The sequence below is a fragment of the Chrysemys picta genome, chromosome 2, assembly GCF_011386835.1.
Source record: "Chrysemys picta bellii isolate R12L10 chromosome 2, ASM1138683v2, whole genome shotgun sequence".
NCBI classification, from domain to species: Eukaryota; Metazoa; Chordata; order Testudines; family Emydidae; genus Chrysemys; species Chrysemys picta.
Window position 1 is genome coordinate 6039308 of NC_088792.1, and position 24380 is coordinate 6063687.

Here is a 24380-nt window from a genome sequence, read left to right on the forward strand (position 1 = left end):
TTCCCTGGGCATTACTGGTTTAATGAGGTGGTGGGAGAGGGAGTTTGTTGTTACAGAGGGCCAGCAAATGGCCTGGAGAATGGATACCCCAGCGACTGGTGACCGGGAGGCCCAGCTTGGGAGTCACAGCCGGTTCTGGCCAGTGGAAGGACAATGGGCTGTGGAGAGAGGTCCCCGGTGACCTGACCTGACCTGAGGGGAAACAAAGAAGGGATGAGAGGAGCAGCTGAGAGAAGAGGAGGCCCAGGAGGCCTGTTTTCCTGGGATAGAAGACAGGACAGAGGTGGGACTTGGGGGACGGTGATATCAGATGCCCAGCTGGAAGGAGGGGGTTCTGGGCTAGGAGGAGAGTGCAGCCAGAGCCCACCTGAGGCTGGAGAGACCTAGATGTACTGGGCTGAAGGATTCTAGGCCTGAGGCCCTGACAGTTTCCTATGCTGTTCAGATGCTCAATAAACCCTTCTGTTTTACGCTGGCTGAGAGTCACTCCGGTCTAGAGATCAGGGTTGCATTATTCACTCTGGGTGTGGAGGCCCCAGAGGTCCAGAGCGAGTGGACTCCCTGAGGTGGCCCACGGCAAGAGACAGGCGTGCTGAGGGCTCAGAGAGGTGGAGTTCCAGGAGGTGGAGGGGCCTACGGCTTAACCCCCGAGGGAGAGTGGACCCCTGAGAAGGGCTGTCACACTGAAGGGGGTTCCTCCCAGGGACCGTACAGAGCTGAGAGAGAGCATGAGTCCTTTGAGTCCGTGACAAGAGGCCAATATGGCTGCATCAGGTGCTCTTAAGTGACCTGAAAATCATAAAGTGGAATCATGGACAAATTGCTAAGAACGAGTAGAAAAGAACAACCCAAGAATGTAGGGACAAAACCAGGAAGGCTAAGACACAAAATATGTCACACCTAGCAAGGGACATACCAAGCAATAAAAAGAGGTTCTATAAGCCCATAAGGAGCAAAGTAAGATGAAGGAAAGTGCAGGTCTGCTATTTAAGAGGAAAGGAGAGCTAATAATAGACAACACCAAAATGACTGAGGATTCTGATGCTTATTTTACTTCACTCTTCACTAAAAGTATTGATTGTGACGAGATGCTTAGCAAGAAGTGGGGAAGAAACACAAGCCAAAATAGGAAAAAACAGATTAAATATTTAAATAGGATAGATGTATTCAAGTTGGCAAGGCTGGACGCCATTCACCCTAGGGTACTTAATGAACTATCTGAAGTAATCTTTGTACCAGTAGCGATTATCTTCCAAAACTCATGGAGGATGGGAGAGTCCCAGACAACTACAGAAGGGAAAACATGGTACCTCTCTTTAAAAAAAAGGACCAAAGAGGACCTGAGGAATTACAGACCAGTCAGCCTAACTTCGATACCTGGAGAGTTACTCAAACAGACCATTAAACAATCCCTGTGTAAGTGCCTAGAGTAGAACAGCATGATGAGTAGTAAACAAAATGGATTTGTCAAGAACTAATCATGCCAAATCAACTTAATTTCTTTTTTTGTTAGGCTATTGGCCAGCGCGTGAGGTGAAGCAGTAGATGTGCTATATCTTGATTTTAGTTAAGCTTTTGACACAGTCCAACATGACATTTCATAGAATCATAGAAGATTAGGGTTGGAAGAGACCTCAGGAGGTCATCTAGTCCAACCCCCTGCTCAAAGCAGGACCAATTCCCAACTAAATCATCCCAGCCAGGGCTTTGTCAAGCCGGGCCTTAAAAACCTCTAAGGAAGGAGATTCCACCACCTCCCTAGGTAACCCATTCCAGTGCTTCATCACCCTCCTAGTGAAAAAGTTTTTCCTAATATCCAACCTAGACCTTCCCCACTGCAACTTGAGACCATTATTCCTTGTTCTGTCATCAGGTACCACTGAGAACAGTCTAGATCCATCCTCTTTGGAACCCCCTTTCAGGTAGTTGAAAGCAGCTATCAAATCCCCCCTCATTCTTCTCTTCTGCAGACTAAACAATCCCAGTTCCCTCAGCCTCTCCTCATAAGTCATGTGCTCCAGACCCTTAATCATTTTTGTTGCCCTCTGCTAGACTCTTTCCAGTTTTTCCACATCCTTCTTGTAGTGTGGGGTCCAAAACTGGACACAGTACTCCAGATGAGGCCTCACCAATGTCGAATAGAGGGGAATGATCATGTCCCTCGATCTGCTGGCAATGCCCCTACTTATATGGCCCAAAATGCTGTTAGCCTTCTTGGCAACAAGGGCACACTGTTGACTCATATCCAGCTTCTCGTCCACTGTAACCCCTAGGTCCTTTTCTGCAGAACTGCTTCCTACCCATTCGGTCCCTAGTCTGTAACAGTGAATGGGATTCTTCCATCCTAAGTGCAGGACTCTGCACTTGTCCTTGTTGAACCTCATCAGGTTTCTTTTGGCCCAATCCTCTAATTTGTCTAGATCCCTCTGTATCCTATCCCTACCCTCCAGCATATCTACCACTCCTCCCAGTTTAGTGTAATCTGCAAATTTGCTGAGAGTGCAGTCCATGCCATCCTCCAGATCATTAATGAAGATATTGAACAAAACCGGCCCCAGAATCGACCCTTGGGGCACTCCGCTTGAAACCGTCAGCCAACTAGACATGGAGCCGTTGATCACTACCCGTTGAGCCCGATGATCTAGCCAGCTTTCTATCCACCTTATAGTCCATTCATCCAGCCCATACTTCTTTAACTTGCTGGCAAGAATACTGTGGGAGACTGTATCAAAAGCTTTGCTAAAGTCAAGGAATAACACGTCCACTGCTTTCCCCTCATCCACAGACCCAGTTATCTCCTCATAGAAGGCAATTAGGTTAGTCAGGCATGACTTGCCCTTGGTGAATCCATGCTGACTGTTCCTGATCACTTTTCTCTCCTCTAAGTGCTTCAGAACTGATTCCTTCAGCACCTGTTCCATGATTTTTCCAGGGACTGAGGTGAGGTTGACTGGCCTGTAGTTCCCCGGATCCTCCTTCTGCCCTTTTTTAAAGATGGGCACTACATTAGCCTTTTTCCAGTCATCCGGAACCTCCCTCGATCACCATGAGTTTTCAAAGATAATGGCCAATGGCTCTATAATCACATCCGCCAACTCCTTTAGCACCCTCGGATGCAGCCCATCCAGCCCCATGGACTTGTGCTCATCCAGTTTTTCTAAATAGGTCAAGAGGCACTGTTACCAGCAGGGAATTTATCCCATAGGTGGGGTATGATTTTTTCCATTGTGTGTGATGGTATGTCTGCCTTGGGAGACTATGCGTACAGAGAGAGAGGGAGAGAGAGTGTGGGTGTGTGGTGGAGGACTGACAACTTTGTGCACACATTATAGACTGCTAGACACACTTCTGGGCAACACTCGCTTGACATTATATGACTAAACTCCTCATTGAGTTTGACATGTGAGAGGCACTGGTAAAGCACAGGGACTGAGCAGATTTGGAATTTTTATACAAAATATCATCTGACGGATAGATGCTTGGTCCATTTGACAGGAGCTGCAGAGAAGAAGGTTCTCATGCTAACAATGATGCCATTGTAAGAAGAGGCAGAGATGAGGGAGCTTCCAAGCTTTCACTGAGAAAGGAATTTGGAACCACATCAAATATGTAACTGAAGCGTTGCTGCTGACCTTCATAGCTTTCATACAGTCATAGTTGTTAAGGCCACCAGGGACCATTGTGGGCGTCTAGTCTGACCTGCTGCGGAAAATAGGACAGGCCAAAGAACCTCAGCCGGTCATTTCTGCCTCAAGTCTGTAGCTTCCATTTGAGCGAGAGCATCTCTTTTAGAAAGAGATCCAGTCCTGACTGAAAGCCTGCAAGTGATAGAGAATCCAGAACATCCCAAGGTAAATTGTTCCCGTGGTCAATTATCTTCACTATTAAAAAATGCACCGTATTTCTACTCTGAACAGTACAAGTGCTCCAACTTTAAAGCCCCAAATCTGCAGTTATTCTAAAGGACAGAACCCTGTGCCCATATGGACCCCAATGAAGACACAATGGGATGCCACATGGGTGCCAGGATCTGTCTGTCTGCACAATACTGTGGATTTGGGGTTTTACTTAACACAGCAAAGAAATGGACGAGAAACCCTATTCCAGTGAGCAAACCACTGGGGGTGTTACCCAACTAACTTCTATTTCCTGCATTTGCAAAAGAAATACCATCGCATTTGGGAAGCAAACTGCAACTGCCATAACGTTACAGTGCTGTGTAGGTGAGAGTGAGAGACCCATTCTGAATAACCTCAGTACTTAGCTCTTTCAGGCTGAAGTACTTTGCTCTAATAGCAGAATTTATATTACGTTTTACGTACTCAGATGTTGTCTAATTAACCCTCCCAACACTTCAGAGACCCAGGTCTAGAGAAATATTATAATCTCCATTTCAGGGAGTTCCAGGCACAGTTATGCCATTTATTTTTGTCTCCTCTAATGAAAGAATAACCAGAGAAAGGAAAGGCACTTTAGTTCTGTGTAGGGTAAATCACAGACTCTCCAACACAACAGGACACAACACACACATGTAAGTCACTATGGGTGTGTAGTGTTCTGAGATATTTGTATTGTGTGTGTGAAGGGCACAGGGTGTTTGAAAACTCCAGAGCCATTTCTAGGGAAAAATTCATGGCAAAATTATTTATTATCAGTGATTTGCATCACTGCCGCCCCCGTTCAGTGCCAGTATCAGAGTCCCATTGCACCAAGCACCATACCCAGGAATGAAGCCTGGAGTTGGCTGGTAGCCACCATTGATGAGGGCAGTCTTTAAGGCCAGCCTGTACTGGGATGGCCCCATGGTCCTCTAAACCAACCTGTCTTAAAAGCACTTCATGCAAACTAGGGGTCTCTCATTAGCTGAAGGCTTCAGGAGGACACACAAAGCTCTATGGAAACAAGTGGGGATTCCCGAAATCCAAGGTGTTGATCTCTGTGCTCTGGATTCTCCAAACTCTGGAAACAGAGTTCAAGGCCTGCAGGGGCAGCTCCCTCGCTCTTCCAGGGACGAGAGCTGGGGAGTTGTGGAGGAGCCTGCTGCATGGCGTGGTTGTGGGGACCAAAAGGGCAGTGAGGATTGTATTGGCATCAATGCTGGCTGGCCCTGGAGGGAGGGGCTGGATTCCAGGATCTGGGGAGTGGGGACACAGGGAAGATGTGCTGGCTGGCTATGAAGGAGGCAGCTTCCCTCCAGATCTGGGGGACTGGGCGAACAGGGAAGATATGCCGGTGAGATCTGGAGAAAGAGCTGCTTGAGGGACCTGGACTGCCATGAGGGATAAATGGTGGCCCAAGGGCAGGTTGTGCTGCAGACGGAGGAGCCTGTGCTCCGTGCTCGGAGGATTTCACTGCAGTGCAGACACACTGGTAACACAGGGCAACTGCAGTGTATGTAACCCAGGGCAAACCACGAGTAACCCCCAAATTTCAATTAAGCAGGAGTGTTGGGATAAGCAGGGTTCAGTGATCAGATTTGTGCAGGAGAGCTGCAAGGAGAAAGCACCGAGACATCTGACAGATTACAAAAGCAACATCTTGTTACAGATGCACCTGCAAAAAGGAGACTGCACATGTTTGCAGGCCCCTTGGCTGAGCAGTGCTAAACCTTGGGGCTGAAACAGAGCTGCAGTGGGACTCTCAGAGCAACCACTATTCAATAGAAGCCAGAAGATAAAGACTAGGAGCTGAATTCTTCACTGCCGTGATCCTCAGTCTTCTTTCATATGACACTAGCACCTGCACATACCAACCAAGATCTATTATGCTAAGCATTGTACGCACACATAGGACAGGAGAATCATTGCCCTTATGAGTGTTCAATCTAAACAGGCCATAGGGGCAAAGAGTGGGATCACTAGTAACAGATGGGGAACTGACCCTCAGACAGATAAAGTGACTTGCTGGAAGTCACACATGGAGTTGACAGAGTTTGCAAACTAATGGCCAAATTCAGTCATCAAAATCCAAACTGTGACCAAGTACAAGTCTGCATCAAGCTATACCCCAGAGGGGCACATGCAAGAGTCTCTCCCTAGGCTGAGAGGGAAATTTCAGCTGGATAAAATATGATTTTATGATTATGGTTTTACAATAATTATAATAAGTAAATTAAATATTATCAAGATACAAGGATCAGACAAGCTAATAGGGGAGTGTTCTAAGACACTTGAAGAAGAAGCTCACTGCCACCCAATCCTACGTGACACAGCACCAGCTTTAATTCACAGACCGCACAGGGAGGGATGGAATTGTCAGTTACAAACCCCGACCACCCTGCCTGGATTACAAAACGGCAGCTAAACGGTCAGCCAGAATGTGCCAGAAATGAGCTGAAGAAAGAATCCTGAGACTTCCTGTTCTCATCCCGCAGCAGAATCCTGATGAAGGGGACTTCACAGCCAGCAATACCGTCCACACTGTTTACTGTATTTTATATAGGAGGGAAAGTCTGTGAGAGCCCCAAGGAGAGGACACAGAGAACGTGCTGTAATCACACAGAAGAGATCTGATAGTTTGATTGCTGTGCTTGGCAGAACTGCAGGACCATGGGATGGAGAGGAAGTGATCAGTGTGATATAACTGGCTTTTGGTAACACATTTGAGACAGTGTCTCATGAAATCTGATTCTCAAAATTAATTCAACTTTTCTTGGGTCGGACCCAGCCATGTGCACTGAAAATTGGCCAACTGTGAATACAGCATAAGGAAAATATGGCAGCAGCCTACAAAGGACTTAACCCCATGAGAGGGGGATACATTTGGAAAGGGGGCTATGGGGTATGACTAGGAGCAATGGAATACCATTAAGAAGGGATGGGTTAGGCCAGGGCCGGCTCCAGGCACCAGCTTACCAAGCAGGTGCTTGGGGCGGCCACTTCAGAGAGGGGCGGCACGTCCAGCTGTTCGGCAGCAATTCGGCGGATGGTCCCTCACTCCTGCTCGGAGCGAAGGACCTTCCGCCGAATTGCCGCCGCAGATCACGATTGCGGGGTTTTTTGTTTTGTTTTGTTTTTTGTTTGGCTGCTTGGGGCGGCCAAAACCCTGGAGCCGGTCCTGGGCTAGGCTGACTCATAGGAAGACTTCATGGTAGTGAGATGTCTCAGACTTTATAACAGGGTCTTCCTATTGGACATTGGGGAGCCCCATTGCTTCGGATACAAAAGAGCAGGTTGGCCTGTCAGGAGCAGTCCGGTGTGTGGTTATCCATCGTCGACGCACTGTACGTTCCCCTTGGATTTAGCGGTGGTACCACCAAACACAACGACCTGGGCCTACTGACTGGCTCTAGGGGAATGCTTGTTGTGTGATGTCTGGACTGAGAGCTGGTGGGTAAAGCTCTGGTTGTCTGGACTTTAGGGGACAGGTCTTCTCTTGGTGTAAGTCAGCATAGATCCATGAAAGCCACTGGAGCTATGGCAACTTATACCAGCTGAGGATCTGGCCCAACAGAATTAAGACACGTAGCTCAGCCTTTCCCAACGCAGAGGCCCCTGGACAGCTCCCACCCCCACCATGGGTTGTTTTGCAATTGGTGCACACGATTTCAGCAATTTATTTGAAAAAATCCTCCTTTTCCTCTGACCGACCTCCCCCTTGTGCCTGCCCCGGAGGGTGGCCAATGGAGGGAGAAAAGCCACCGGTTAAGGGAGGACCAAAGCAGGCAGCCAATGAGGCACTAGCCCATACAGAGGAGGCAGCGTATAAAAGGGCTTCCCCCGGGAGGGACTGGGCTGCCCACCCAGCTCGCACTGAATGCCACAGGGCACAGGATGGAGACCTGTCTGAAAGTCCTGCTGCTCGTCGGGGTGGTCACAGCAGCCCCCGCGCCATCATCAGCCCCTCTGCCAACCCACGAGGATGCGGTTTTAGCTGCAGTTCTGGTGTACAACCAAGAGCCAGGCTTAACACTGGCCTATCGGCTCCTGGAAGCGGAGCCGCAGCCAGACTGGGTGAGTGACCTGGGGAATCGCTTTGTGGCCTGTGTATATTCGATGCCGCTTGAGCTCACAGGGCAAGTCAATGGGGAATGGCTGCCCTCTGATGCTAGGCTCCTGTACCTACAGTCTGGTATTTACACCCTCGTTATCATCCAGGGCTGATCTCTGGTGGGGCCGGCTATGGGCGAGGTACTTTCCAGGCACTCATGAAAGACAATTTCTGTTCACAGTCCAAGTAGGCAGAGGTTAGGGGAAGGGGAACAACAGGGAATTTATAGACGAGCCAGCGTGAGTCACTGAAAGCAGCATGGCCAAAACTGGTTATAAAGAGGGAGTGAACTATGTGCAGGGACGGCTAGCAGCCAGACAGCTATTTCCCTGTATCACCACACAGCAGCTTCCTGGTCCCCGTGCAGAGGAAGGGCCTGACACCAGCAGTTCATTCAGATTCAGCAGGCAGAGAATGTTTCCATTTGAATTATACTGTGAGTAACTCGGGGCAGGGACCAACTTACTCTGTGTTTGTACAGCGCCTGGCGCAAAGGCGGTGGCCAGCCACAAGTGTTCAAAGAGAATGAGTCCGCCCTGAAAAAATCATGCAATTGGCTTACAATTCTTGAATTTTCTTAAAGTAATACATTTGTTTTGTTTTGTTTTGTTTTATTTTATTTTTTCTGTCTGGGGTCTGAGTCTTTACAAATAAATACTGATTATTGGTTATTGAAGGCTTGGATTTCTGAAGATTTAAAAATGTTTCAAAGGAGAAATTCTTTGAATTAAGTGCCTCCTTGGGTCTCCTTGCACAGAGAATTCAAATTGAGCCGTATGTAGAAGACAGATTTAATTTAAAGACATTTGTTAATCCCTTATTGTCATTATTTACTAAGTGGCAACAAAGTGCTGGGCACCATTCTTCCCGGAGGGACCTATTTGATATTTTATTTATATCCCAGCAGCCTTAGAGGTTCAAGCCAAGACCACGGCCCTATTGTGCTAGGTGCTGTACAAATACATAATAAGAGACAGTTTCTGTCTAGAACTTTACAATCTAAATAGATAAGACAAAGGGTGGGAGAAAGGATGTATTATTATCCACATGTCAGAGGGGGAAACTGAGGCACAGCGCAATACCTTGCAATCAAAATAAGCATACACTATCCTATGCTCTAATGTATGTAATTTTTTATTAATCCCTTGTTCACTGACACCTATGTTGATTGCAAAAGTTGCCTGAGTTACTGTTTATGTTCAGTTCAAGCTTACGTTCCTTTTTAACTGCTCTGCAAAGTGAGTGTGCCCCAAACTGGCCTCCCCTTGCTCAGCACAGCTGCTCCCTCTGTGTATGCCATCAGAGCTGTGGGCCAAGGGTTCTGAAAGTGACAAGTGATGTCAGGTGCCCAACTGGAAACACTATAACAGGGTTGTTTATTGAGTTCCCGTGCTGAGGCAGGAGAAGGAAAAGCAGGGCTTGAGCTTCAAAGCAAAGTTCGATTTGCAGGACTGACAGTTAGGGAAATAACCATTGTTTAATGACAGGCTTGTTCCCCTCTGGTCGTAGTGGGGTCAGTGGAAGTTGAGGGCGCTCAGCCCCACACAGGAGTGCTCAGAGTGGTACCTGATCAGGCCCAAAGGAGGCGTCTTGGGGCCCGATCCTGCAAACATTGGCACACGCAAGTAACTTCTGCAAGACAAGAACCTACATATGGAAATTGCAGTGAGGCAATAAGACCTAGAATCCCATGAGCTCACTTGGGCCATGTCATTTCTATCTTTCAGGAGTTAGAACACATAGAAAATCCAGTCACTCAGTGTTTGTGTAAGAGAAAGGCAGGAGAAGGGGGAAGAATTGCAAGATACCAATTATTTGTTCTGAACCTACTGGTGGAGAGACATGAACCAGACCTGCATCTGATGCACATCAGCTTCCCTTACGACAATGGAGCTGCACCAGATCTAGCCCATGGCATCTAAAGTTACATTCCTGCATTAATGTTTGAGTCGCATTTGAAATACGTAAGGCCCTAGCCAACAGCTGAGAATGATGATCAATAACTTATTACGGCAGTAGACCAGAGCAATGGTTCTCAGACTATGGGGAGAGCCTCGCAAGGGAGGCGTGGGAATGTGTCAAGGGAGGTGTGAACTGTGTGCTTTTTTTTTTTCTTTTTGGAAGAGCTCTGGCTGTCAGTGCTGGCGGATGGGGCTCGTGCACACCCGGGCAGTAGCGAGAGGGGATAAAAGGAACGGATGGAGTCCTGCCACTCTGGGGCTGACAGCCAGAGCCCCGCCTCCCCGGGGCAGTCACTGTCCGAATCCTGCCACCCGGGCAATACTGTAATAGAATATCAATATAATTACCAGGCCAAAGTGGAGCCTGCTGCCTTGCTGCTCACAGGGAATGTTTATTTTGTTCTTTCATTGAATTCTTCTTAGGACGTGTCTTCAAAAACGATCCAACCGCTGAAATTCACTGTGCAAGAGACAGTGTGCCCGGTATCAGAGAAACGTGACTTCAACCAGTGTGAATTCAAAGAAGATGGGGTAAGGATAACCTGCTGCACGGAGACACCTCCCTCTGTACCTTAACTTGACCAATAGCATCTGTCAGGTCCCGAAGCCTCACAGAAAATGTGCGTTTCCACCAGAGACATAAAGGAAGGAATGGGGCTATGGGCCAGTGACTTTTCTGCAGTAGCCTGCTTACTGATCCTTACATCCATGTCACAGACAACATACATCCATTCATCCAACCCCTAATTATAGGACTGGATGGCTTTTAATCTCTGGATTGCTGTTGTCAGCTGGGGCACTGTTCTACTGTGGAACTCTCACTGACGTCAAAAGGAGAAGGGGATGCAGCTCGTGTAAAATATTATTCATGGTACACTAGCACTTTGACATCCCTAATGAGAACAGGGCCCCATGGTGTCAGGTGCTGCATAAACTCAGACAGTCCCTGCCCTACCCCAAAGTGTTCACAATCGAAATAGACCAGACAGGCAAAGGCTGGCCGAGAGGGAGTGCTCTTATCCCGGGGTCACTGGTGGGTGATGTGACTCACTCAAGGTCACACACCAGGACAGTGGCAGAGAGGAGACTTCAACCCAGGTCTCCTGAATCTGTGCCCAGTGCTGTAACTGCACGCCCACGCTTCTCGTTCCGTAAGCATGCTCTGCCCTAACAGCAATCCTGCCTCGCTTGGCTCAACTGAGTGTAGATTTTGGCTCATTCTCTCCTTGTCTCTATCTACATTTCCCCATACGCTGTTCTCCGTGGGCCCCTCTCACGCAGCTGGAGTACACAAGGAATCCCACAGATCACATAGTGACAGCTCGTGAAGTGAGGTGCTATTGAACATCAGCAAAGGCTACTCACATTGAAAGTACCTCAGGGCAGGGATCATGTTTCTGGTCTGTGTTTGTACAGTTCCTCTCACAATGGGGTCCTGATCCAGTGTAATGTCCAAACCAGGCCGGAGGCTGAGCCTCCCAACCTCCTGCTGAACTTGTGACCAAACCTGACAGTAAGATGCTGAGGTCTCTTTTCTCTCCCTTGCAGCTGGTCAAAGACTGCTCTGGATTCTTCTCCACTGAACAGGACCCCCCTTCCGTCATTATCAAATGCGAGGAGGCGTCTGAGGAGGTGAGTGGCCTAGACGGCCTCCTCTCTGCTCACGGCTGGGCTGAGGCAGGGTTACGGGTTTCCCTTGCTGAGATCCCGGCCAGGTATTTCACACTGCACAAGTGTCCCCAGAACAAGTGTCCAGCTCATCTGCTGGCAGCGAGTTGGCAAAGGTCTCCTGCCCCACGAGCCTGGAGATGGAACCCTACAGCCGCCAGCAGAACCGCAGGGAGCAAATTCTAATCTCACGGGGATACGTAACAAACCTAAAGCCCCATACAGTGCCTGGGGGCGGGGCAAGGGCAGGGGGGTCTGGGGAGGCTCCTCACCACCTACCTTTGTCTGGCAGTGACATTTACAAACGTCGTATGATGCAGACACTGAATGGCCCCGGTCCCACACACCAGACAAAGGCCCCAGCATGGCCCCTCCTTCTTACCCTAGAGCAGGGACCTGCCCAAGGTGGGCGTAAGAGTTAGACACAGTAAAGGGGGAGGGGATAAGGGCTGAGTCTATAATCCTGCCTTCAATGGCACGGCCCTAGCACCCTGTTCCTTCAGCAGGCAAGCTCCTGCCCCTCCCTCAGAGCCACAGAACGATGTCACCCGCTGGTCCAACGCTCACTCCTGAGGGCTACTCCTCTCCCCCACTAGCCACCTAGGCCCACAGTGACACTGGTCGGATGCTCTCTGTTGCTCTAGAGAAGCCATGTGCTCCACGGGAGAGGGCACTGGGCTGGGACTTGGGAGACCTGGGCTCTACTTCCTGCTCTGCTACTGACCAGCTGTGTGACATCAGGCATGTCACACTGTCACCCCTCACCCTTTGCCTCTCTGTCTATCTAGACTGTAAACCCCTTGGGGCAGAGACTGTCTCCCACTGTGCATGTGTTACAGCAACTCCCACAGCCCTGATCAAAGCTGGGGCCTCTAGTCATTGCTAATAACGAATGAAACACAAGAGAGAACAAAGTAACATTCCCTAAGCTGTAGGAGCCAGGTTCAGTCTGCGTGGAGATTGTGACCCTGACCTCTTGTCTCTCTAGCCTAATATCATCACACGGGGCCGCTGGGGACGTTGGAGGAGAAAAGCTGGTCGGTTTATTAAGCGAAATCGCTGGAACATCATTGCTACCGGTCTCAAGTTGATCGGCTAACAAGATCCAGAGAGAGAGGAGATGAGAGCAAGCCGATGCTCCAGACCCAGCTGTGCCGCCATTTCCCCTCCTCTGGAAACACCATCGGAAGCAAGGCTTATCACAATCTGAACAGCTTCAGAGTATCTGCTTCTGCCTACCGCATAACCACTCTTTCAGTGCTGCTCACCAGGGCTCCTCTGCATAATAAATTGGCATTCTGCAAATCTATACTGTTGTCCTCTTCTTCCATATTGCAGGAGGAGATTAGGGACATGAACCGGAGTGAGTCACCTGATTGTGCTACTGGCCAATGAACACCCCCAACTAGGAGTCACACGCCATCCTCATTAAAGAGACCCAACGCCTGCCCTATTGCAACAGAGATCCAGACACTAAGGCCCAACTTGTTAAAAGTGACTAGCAGCTATGGGTGCCCGACACAGGACACACAACTCAAAGGGGCCGGGTTTTCAGAAAGTGTGAGCAGCTGCCCTCCGAAAATGTGGCCCCTTCAAAGTCTCTCTAAGTTTTGAGACTCCCAAAATCAATGGTCACTTTGGAAAATTTAGCACTCAGGGCATGTAATGCTTTAGAAACTGGAATTTGCATTCATCCACCACAAGATGGCAAAAAATTGGCCTCGGGGGCCCTAAGGGAATGGGTTTAAATAGCACACGCAAGCTGGATACAGTCACTGAGGATCTTAAATGGGTTAACAGTCATGTCCTTCCTGGACTCACTCAGCCTCCCTGATTTACTGCAGGTTTCATCCAGAAAGTGGGTAACTCCCACTGCCCTGTTGGTTCTGTAACACAGGTAGCCCCATAACCCCCAAAGAAATCACTCTCTGAGGGTTTAGTACACTCCAGCAAGGAGGGACTGACAATGTCCGCTGTTAAAGGCTTGATGGTGCTCAGGTCCCTTTGCAGATCCTCTGCCATGGGGTGAATTTTTCCCTAAAAAACAAGATGGGGCTGCCCCAAGGTTTCTCCCAACCAGGCACACCCGTAGAGTTCAGGCTCCTTGCACGGCTTTCAGTGTGGTGTTGATAATGAAAGAGGACCCCACAGCCCCCTTCCCACTTTCCTGTACACAAACCCACAGGGACACAATCCCACAGCAGGGTCATTAAAGGTACAAATTCCATCAGACTGAAAACCCTCGAGCTCTTTGGCCTGACAACAAACCTGATTCTGCCGCCCTTATGCTCTAGCCTTAAAACCCTATGAATTTGGAGTCATGAGGGACAGGAAGTCTGGTGAGAGACCAATATGGCTGCATCGGGCACTCTTTAGTGACCTGAACATTATAAAGTGGAAACATGGACAAATTGCTACGGATGAGTAGAAAAGAACAACCCAAAGAACATAGGAAAAAACCAGGAAGGCTAAGATATAAAATAAGTTACACCTAGCAAGGGACCTACCAGGCAATAAAAAGAGGTTCTATAAATACATTAGGAGCAAGGGTAAGATGGAGGAAAGTGTAGGTCTGCTACGTAAGAGGGAAGGAGAGCTAATAACGGATGATACCAAGACAGCTGAGGAGTTTGATGCCTATTTTACATCAGTCTTCACTAAAGGAGTTGATTGTGACCAGATGCTCAACAAGAAGGGGGGAAGGAACACAAGCCAGAATAGGGAAAAACAGATTAAATATTTAAATAGGTTAGATGTATTCAAGTTGGCAAGGCTGGACGCCATTCACCCTAGGGTACTTAAGGAACGAGTTGAAGCAATCTTTGAACCAGTAGTGATTATCCTCCAGAACTCATGGAGGATGGGTGGGGTCCCAGAGGACTACAGAAGGGAAAACATGGTACCTCTCTTTAAAAAAGGGAACAAAGAGGACCTGAGGAATTACAGAGTCAGACTAACTTCAATACCTCAAACTCAAACAGACCCTTAAACAATCCATGTGTAAGTGCCTAGAATAGAACAGCATGATGAGTCGTAGACAAAATGGCTGTGTCAAGAACTAATCATGCCAAATCAACGTCATTTCTTTCTTTGTCAGGTTATTGGCCCAGTGGATAGGGTGAAGCAGTAGATGTGCTATATCTTGATTTTAGTAAAGCTTTTGACACCGTCCCACATGACATTTGCATAAGCAAATGAGAGAAATGTGGTGAAGATGAAATACTACAAGGTGGGTGCAACACCGGTTGAAAAAACATACTCAAAAAGTAGTACTATTCAATATTTTCATTAACGAAGTGGATAATGGAGAGAAGAGTATGCTTAAGAAATTTGCAGAGGACACCAAGCTGAGAGGGGTTGCAAGCACTTTGCAGGACAGGATTAGAATTCAAAATCACCTTGATAAATTGGGGAACTTTTCTGAGATCAACAAAATAATACTCGGTAAAGACAAGTGCAAAGTGCAACAGCAAGAAAGGAAAAAAATGCACAAATACATAATGGGGAATGAATGGCGAGGTGGTAATACTGCAGAAATGAATCTGAGGGTTACGGTAGATCACAAATTGAATATGAGCCAATGACGGGCTGCTATTTTGAAAAAGCTTAATATCATTCTGGGGGGTCTTAAGAGATATGTAAGACCAGGAGGTAATTGTTCCATTCTCCGGGGCACTGATGAGATCCCAGCTGGGGGGCTGCGTCTAGTTGTGGGTGCCACACTTTAAAAAATACATGAACAAATTGGAGACCAGAGGAGAGCAACCAAAATGATAAAAGGTTTAGAAAACCTGACCTATGAGGAAAGCGGGAGTGGAAAACTGGGCATGTTTAGTCTTGAGAAAAGAAGACTGAGGGGGACCCGATAACAGTCTTCAAATATGTTACGGGCTGTTATAAAGAGGGTGGTGATCAATTGTTCTCCATGGCCACTGAAGGTAGGACATGAAGCAATCCGCAGCTGGGGAGAGTTAGGTTAGATATTAGGAAATACTTTCTAACTATAAGGATAGTTAAACTCTGGAATAGTTTCAGCATTGACTGCTCTTTTGATACCCTTCCCCCTCCACCCTCGTTCCTTGGCACCCACAATTTAAGCACACACTAAACATTGCAGGAAGCACCCACCAGTCTTATGGGGTCCCTACCAGGCCAAAGTTTTTCTAACACTTCCGCGAAGGTTGGGCCCCACTTGGACAGAAGGCCCTGTCCGTTTGCTGGATCAGAATCCGTGTCAGTTTAAACTCAGCCTATTTATACCAAAAGCCCTTTCTTTGATTGTCTCTGGAAACCCCAGTTTGAACCAGTGCATGGAAACCTCTCCAGGGGCAGGGGCCTCTTTAGAATGGTTCAGTTTTAGTGACTCGCCTTAACTGAGAGTAGAATACCATAATCCCGAAGCCATTCCTAGGTTTAACGCATTGGTCCCCAAAGATCCTGCAGGGGGTCGCAGTAGCTGTCACACGCAGTTCTTCTCCCTCAGCTCAGGGTCTGCTGCCGAGGAGTGAATGTGGTGGCTGCCGTGGCCACAGTAATCCACCAACAGGACCATGCCACCTCTCCCCATCCAGTGCTGGGAAGGGCCATCATGTCGCCCCACTAGGACACCCCTGATTGTCACTCTGACTTTGGGGGATTTGTTGTTTGTGCACGTGGGTTTTCCTGAAAGATGTTGCTTCCTTGTGTGGGAAATATCTCTTGGCAAACGTGCCAGGACAAGCAGAGATGGGAACTCAAATCAGCTGGGATCGTGGGGTTAGGCTGCACACCCCATGTTCAGAAGAGTGTACGGCTTTCAGTGTCCTGAGGTCAACAGCCCTTGCGGCTCTCTGTCAGCAATACCCCCCCACCAGGGAGATATCTCACTGCACCCACTCTGCTAGTGATCCTCCTGGGACAAAAGTACCTGCATCTCTAGGCACCCAGGTTATAATCACTGGAAACCTCACCTATGTAAATAACTCCATTATTCAATAGATCAAGAGGCACTCTTACCAGCAGGGAATTTAATCCATAGGTAGGATATGATTTGATCCACTGTGTGTGATAGTAGGGCGGCCTTGGTAGACTTTAGATACAGAATGTCTGTGTGTGTGTATATATGTGTGTGTGTGTTGTGGTGGACAGACTGACAACTTTGTGCACACATTTCAGACTGCTCGATGCACTTCGGCACAACACTCATTTGTATTTATATGACTAAACTTTTCATTGAGTTGGACATGTGAGAGGCACTGGGAGCGAGTGGATTTGGAATTTTCATGCAAAATATCATCTGATGGACGGACAGGAGCAAGAAGCCTGGTCCAAATGATAGAAGCTGCAGAGAAGCAGGTTCTCGTGCTAACAACGATGCCATTGTAAGGAGGGGGAGAGAGGAGGGAGCTTCCAAGCTCTCACTGAGAAAGGCGTTTGGAACCCCAACAGATGTGTTACTGAAGCGTTGCTGCCGACCCTCATAGCTTTCATACAGTCACAGCTGTTAAGGCCAGCAGGGACCACTGTGATCATCTAGTCTGACCTGCTGTGGAAACAGGACAGGCCAAAGAACCTCAGCCAATCATCTCTGCATTGAGCCCGTAACTCCTGTATGAGTGAGAGCCTCTTTTTTCGAAAGAGATCCAGTCCTGACTGAAAGCCTGTAAGTGATGGAGAATCCAGCACATCCCGAGGTAAATTGTTCCTGTGGTCAATTATCTTCATTATTAAAAAAGGCACCGTATTTCTACTCTGAACATTGCAAGAGCTCCAACTTTTAGGCCCCAAATCTGCAGTCATTCCAGAGGACAGACCCCTGTGCACGCAGGGAACCCCATGGAAAACAATGGGGTGCCAGGATCTGTCTGTCTGCACAATACTGTGGAATTGGGGTTTTACGTAGCACAGCAAAGAAATGGACTAGAAACCCTATTCCAGAGAGCAAACTGCTGGGCATCTTACCCAACGAACTTCTGTTTCCTGCCTTTGCAAAAGAAATACCATCGCATTTGGGAAGCAAACATGCAACTGCCATAATGTTACAGTGCTGTGTAGGTGAGGGTGAGAGACCCATTCTGAATAACTTCAGTCCATAGCTCATTCAGGTTGGAGTTCTTTACTCTAATAGCAGAATTTATCTTACATTTTACATATTCAGACATTGCCTTTTTAACCCTCCCAACACTCCTGAGACACTAGGTCTAGAGAAATATTATAATCTCCATTTCAGGGAGTTCCTAGCAGTTATGCCATTTATCTTTGTTTCCTCTAATGAAAGCATAACCCGAGAAAGGAAAGGTGCTTTATTTCTGTGCAAGGTAAATCACAGACTGTCCAACACAACAGGAAACAACACACACGTAAGTCACTATGGGTGTGTAGTGTTCTGAGATATTTGTATCATGTGTGTAACAGACACAGCATGTTTGAAAACCCCAAAGAGCCATTCCTAGGAAATATTATCAGTGATATGCATCACATCAGCCCTCGTTCAGGGCCTCAGTCAGGAATCAGAGTGGTGGTCAGGGGGCGGGGGTGTGGATAGGGGTCGGGGTGGTCAGAGGGCGGGGACAGGGGGTTGAATGGGGGCAGAGGTTCCGGGGGAGCAGTCAGGGACAGGGTTTCCGGGGGCCATCAGGGGACAGGGAGAAGGGGTGGTTGGGTGGGGCAGGGGTCCCAGAGGGGCAGTCAGGAATGAGAGGAGGGGTTGGATTGGGCGGCGGGAGGTGGGCAGGGTTTCCGGGGGCAGTCAGGGGACAGGGAGGGGTGGATGGGGCAGTAGTCCGGGGGCCATCAGGGGGCGAGAAGCGGGGGGGTTGGATAGGTGGCGGGGCCGGGCCATGGCTGGCCATTTGGGAAGGTACAGCCTCCCCTAACCGGCCCTCCATACAATTTCAGAAACCCGATGTGGCCCTCAGGCCAAAAAGTTTGCCCGCCCCTGCTCTAGATAATACTTAGTCCTGCCATGAGTGCAGGGGACTGCACTAGATGACCTCTCAAGGTCCCTTCCAGTCCTAGAATTCTATGATTAACGCCACTTAACTTTGCCTCCAAATAATCCAGAGCCTGATAAATAGGGCCCTACCAAATTCACAGTCCATTTTGGTCAATTTCATGGTCACAGGATTTTAAAAACCATACATTTCATGATTTCAGATATTTAACTCTGAAATTTCACGGTGTTGTAACTGTAGGAGTCCTGACCCAAAAGGGAGTAGTGGGGGGTCACATGGTTCACATGGTTATTGTAGGGGGATCGCAGTATTGCCACCTTTACTTCTGCTCTGTGGCTGGCGGCGACGCTGCCTTCAGAGCTGGGCAGCTGGAGAGCGGCAGCTGCTGGCCGGGAGCCCAGCTCTGAAGGCAGCACCACCGCTAGCAGCAGCACAGAAGTAAGGATGGCCAGGTACGGTATTGCCACCCTTACTTCTGCGCTGCTGCCCGCAGAGCTGGGCCCTCGGCCAGCAGCCTCCACTCTCCGGCCACACAGCTCTGAAGGCAGCAGTGCAGAAGTACGGGTGCCATGCATGGGCGGTGGGTATAATAGGCCATGGGAGGCTCTACCTCCCCCGGCACTGCTGTGGCCGCAAGACCCCCAGTTGCAGGTTTGGTGGTGAAGTTTTTGCTTTATTATGCCCCATTCAGGTTCCAGGGCAGCTGAGAAGGCGCATACCACCTCCTCAGCCACCCCGGACCCTGCATGGGGCGTATCAAAAGCATCTTCTAACAGACACTTTTCCTTGGGGCGGGGAGACCCATCCAGGGCTCCTCCAGGTGGGGCTGGGGGAGCGCTCATGGCTTTGGCCGGCCTGGGGCTCCTGTGGCTGAGGGGGGGGGGGGCGCGCCAGGCTTCTCCAGGTGAGGCGGGGGTTGTGGCTCTGGCTGCAGTGGGGAGGAGGGGGTCTCAGGGCTCTGGCTGTGGGGAGGGCATGGGCGGAAGGGTCGGTGCCAGGGGCTAGCCTCCCCAAAGGCTGTGAAGGAGACACTTGCCCTCCACATGCAGATGACCTGTAGTGTAGGGAAGATATACCAGTGAAGTCTGAAGAAAGAGGCTGCTTGAGGGAGCTGGACTGCAATGAAGGATAAATGCTGGTCAGTTTCCTACGTCCAGCAAGGGCTGGAACTGGCGGAGCCTGTGCTCCACGCTTGGCATTGAGTGCAGACACCCTGTCAACACAAGGCAAACCGAGAGGACGACACCCCCAAATTCCAGTTAAGCAGGAGTTCTAGGATAAGCAGGGGTCACGGATCAGGTTTGCACTGGAGAGCTGAAAGGAAAAAGCAGAGAGACATCTGACAGATACAAAAGTTACATCTTGGTACAGATGCACCTTCAAGAAGGAGACTGCAAATGTTTGCAGGCCCCTTGGCTGAGCAGTGCTAAACCTCAGGGCTTCAATGAAGCTGCACTGGGACTCTCAGAGCAACCACTATTCAATAGAGCGCCAGAAACTAAAGACTGGGGCCAAATTCTCCACCACCATGCATCTCATTCTTCTGATTATTTTAGATGACACTAGCACCTACAGGTTCCAGGCAGGATCAGGGCCCTATTGCGCTAGGTGCTGTACATACAGATAGAAAGAGAACATACCTTTATGGGCTTACAGTCTAAACAGGCAATTCAGATGAAGAGTGGGAGAAAAGAAGGATCATTATTTACAGACGGGGAACAGAGAGATAAAGTGACTTGCCTGAAGTCAGAGAAGGAGTCAACAGATTTTGCAAACCATTGGCCAAATTCAATGATTAACATCCAAACTGTGACTCAAGTACTACTCTGCATTAAACCTAAACCCCAGAGGGGCGCACGCAAGAGACACTCCCTGGGGCTGAGGGTGAAAGTTGGGCTAGAGCAGTGGTTCCCAAACTTCAACCACCTGTGAACCCCTTTCACTAAAATGTCAAGTCTCGCGAACCCCCTCCTAAAAATGAATATTTCCAGGGATTTTCTCCTTTATCTGAGTATAAATTATAAAAGCAGTGATCTGGGAGATATAAAATTTGTTTTTATGACATGCATATTACACACTATTTATTATTAATTATTATTTATCATTATAGTATTTTTATAACATTATGAAAATGGCAACATGCTTCCAAGATCTCACTTTCGTAGCTTGTATCACTTTGAATAAGCCTGTTATAAGACAAGGCTCCTATGTTTCATCAAGGAGTATCAGATGTGAAACAGCATGAAGGTATTTAAGAAGCCAACTCAGAGTTCCTCCTACACAAGCATTCAGGTCTTGAGCAGTCCAGGCAAACAACGCACATTACAACAAAGCTTAAACTTGTTCTTCATAATAATTTAAAAAATAATAATACTAGCTGCCTATTTAATTTTAAAAACAGCAAAAAATATCCACCTCCCTCTCCATTTCTTATGAGTCTTGAAGTTTAAATCTCCTCAGTGTGATAGATCTACTTGCTTTGATCTGCTTAGCTCTTGGACGTCCAGGGGCTCTGGGCTGCTGGCCAGCTCTGTCCGCCATTAGGGAATTTTTTCCTGAGAACCCCCTGTAACATTTCGCGAACTCCCAGGGGTTCACGAACCCCAGTTTGGGAACCACTGGGCTAGAGAAAGGATGGGTTTGTGATTAAGGTGTTATAATAATACAAATCAGTAATAATAACAAACAACAACAACAAGTGGATTAAAGAAAAGCATGACTCAAGGATCAGACAGGCTAATAGGGGAGTATTATAAGACACGTCCAAAACTTCTAGCATTTCAGCAACTGACTGATAGAGAAGCAAGTGGTATGAACGCACTGCTGCCCAGTTCTGCCTGGCACCAGTTTTAATACACGTATTACCCAGGGAAGGACGGAAATATCAGTTACAAACCCCGTCCATCCTGCCTGGATTACAAAACCGCAGCTAAACGGTCAGCCAGAATGTGCCAGAAATGAGCTGAAGCAAGAATGTATCCTGAGACTTCCTGTTCTCATCCCGCAGCAAAATCCTGATCAAGGGGACTTCACAGCCAGCAATACCGTCCACACTGTTTACTGTGTTTTATATAGGAGGGAAAGTATTGCGAGGGCCCCACTCAGAGGACACAGAGAACGTGCTCTAATCACACAGAAGAAGAGCTCTGACAGTTTGATTGCTGTGCTTGACTGAACTGCAGGAGCAGTGGATGAATAGGAAGTGGTCAGTGGGATATAACTGGCTTTTGATAAAGCATTTGAAACTGTCTCAATAAATCTGACTCCCAAAATTAATTCCAATTGGCTTGGGTAGGGACACAGCCACGTGCACTGAAAATTGGTCAGTTGTAAATAAAAGATAAGGAAGAAATAGGGCATGAGGTTGTGGGGTCTGTCCAATGGGAAGCGTTATGGTTTGATGCGAGGCTCAGACTTATTGTAAACAGCTTCATTAACGATCTGGAAGAGACGAAAAGAGACAGGGCAAATTTGGGGATGTCTACGCAAAGCCATGATGTCAGAGTGCAGAGAGGGAACCATCCCTCCCTCAGTAGCTCTTGCGTCTGCTGAAGTGGGCATTCACCCATGAAAGCTGATGCTCCAATACTTCTGTTAGTCTTAAAGGTGCCACAGGACCCTCTGATCCCTCCCTCAGTGGCTCTACAGAAGCTTAGCGCATGAGTAACTTTACTGACCTGAACAGACTCGTTGCATGGGGTCAGCAGGATCAGGCCTTAGCGTTCTGCTTTTGACTCTGGGCACCTTGCCTCCAGAAAGGGACTGACCAACTGGGGAGGAATTCAGAGAACAGCAGTCAACCCCAGCAGGGAGATGGAGGGATCAACCCATGAGTAAAGATTAAAAGAGCTAACCACGGATTGCTGACCTAAGGGATGGCTGAGGGAGGACACAACAGCAGCCGGCAGAGGGGTTCACACAAAGCGAGGAGGTGGGAAAAGGGGTGTGACTGGCAGCAATGGCATAAAATAAAGAAAAGGAAAAGTTCGGCTCAATCACAGGAAGACGTCCTGATAGCGAGAGGCCTCAGGCTTTGGAACAATGCCCTCTTATGGTGACAGGGGAGCCCCATTGCTTGGGACACAAAGGGCACGAAACCCTGGAAAATGGCCTGTCGGGAGCAGTCCGGCGTGTGTTTATCCATTGTCACTGCACTGTACATCCCCTTGGATTTATGAGTGGCACCATCAGAAACAGCGTCCTGTGCCTGCCAATTGGTTCTGGAGGAATTTCAGACTGAGAGTGGATGAGTAAAGCTCTGGCTGTCTGAACTTCATAGGTGTATTTCTGCAGCTGACATAAATCAGCCTAGATCTGTGAAAGCCAATGGAGCTATGGCAATATAGCATCTGAGGATCTGGCCCGACAGAATGAAGACACGTAGCTCAGCCTTCCCCAACAGAGGGCCCTGGACAGCTCCCCCCCTCCCCCCACCATGGGTTGTTTTGCAATTGGTGCACATGATTTCAGCAATTTATTGAAAAAATCCTCCTTTTCCTCTGACTAACCTCCCCCCCACGCCTGCCCCAGAGGGTGGCCAATGGAAATGTCCTGCAGATGGATGGGGAAAAGCCACTGGTTAAGAGAGGACCAAAGCATGCAGCCAATGAGGCACTAACCCATATAGAGGAGGCAGCGTATAAAAGGGCTTCCCCCGGGAGGGACAGGGCTGCCCACCCAGCTCACACTGAATCCCACCGGGCACAGGATGGAGACTTGCCTGAAAGTCCTGCTGATCATCGGGGTGGTCACAGCAGCCCCTGCACCATCATCATCCCCTCTGCCAACCCACGAGGGGCTCTTTCCCCCTCCTTTGGCATTTACAACCAAGAGCCTGGCACAACACTGGCCAAAGCCTGTTGAAATCAGTGGGAGTCTGGCCAGTGACTTTAATGAGCTTTAGATCAATCCCCAAGGCCCTGAAGATTCAAATCCCCTGCAGTGCCCACATGGGGCAATTAGAGCTGCGTCCGCAGTCAGATCTGTGAATGGAGCCCCTCCCAGTGCAGGACTGTCTGTGTCTGGCCCACAGAGCATGAAGGGCTAGTTACTTGGGTGAGACTAGGATGGTAAATTATGCAGTGGCTGGGCTCAGGACTAGCATAGTGGATTAGGGAGAGACTCAGAGGAAAGTAGGTGCATCCAACTGGGATAAAACTGAGCACTGGGTAAGCTAGGTTAACATGTGGAAAAAAATCTGAAGAGTGAAGTTCATTAGGCTGAAGGTTTTTTGCACAAAAAATTTGAAATGCTTCGGTTTTGTTTCAATATGGAATGAAAAAAACCCCACAAAACGTTGATTTTTGGGTAAATGCAATTCTAGTTTTCCAGCCAGCTCTAATTATTAACCCCCTTGTAGATGGGAAAGCCGAAGCCCAGAGGTATACCTTGCCATCAGAATGAGCTTATAATATCAAATGTTTTTATACTAATGTAATTTTTCATCAATGGCCTATTCGCTTGCCTTGACGTTGATTGCAAAAGTTTCCAGAGTCAGTTTTTTATCTTCAGTTCAAGTCTGTGTTTGCTTTAAAATGCTGCTCCTCCTTTGAAGAGTGAGTGCGCCCCAAAATAGCAACCCCTTGCTCAGCAGAGCGGCTCCCTGTGCGCATGCAGTCAGAGCTGTCGGCTTTGGGCCAAGATTTTGAAAGAGACGAGTGATTTCCGAGGCCCAACTTCTTGAGCTCCCCCCGCCTCTGAGAAACAGGTCCCTTTAAGGAGGCTCAGATTGGGCACCCAAAAACCCGAAGCACCCATAATCACCAGCCACTTTCTAAAACCTTGGCCTATGGCTAACAAAAGTACTTTCTATTTTTACTCCTCTTAGCTC

General features: G+C 48.5%; 1 protein-coding gene across 1 annotated transcript; it reads left to right on the forward strand.

Moving 5' to 3' along the window:
- Positions 1–7711: 7711 nt before the first annotated feature.
- On the forward strand, positions 7712–12927 carry LOC101951243 (cathelicidin-2-like). Its single transcript, XM_024109741.3, has 4 exons — positions 7712–7952; positions 10374–10481; positions 11499–11582; positions 12607–12927. Exons 1-4 carry the CDS (start codon positions 7773–7775, stop codon positions 12715–12717), a joined length of 483 nt encoding a protein of 160 aa, XP_023965509.2. The 5' UTR covers positions 7712–7772; the 3' UTR covers positions 12718–12927.
- The last annotated feature ends 11453 nt before the right edge of the window (positions 12928–24380 follow it).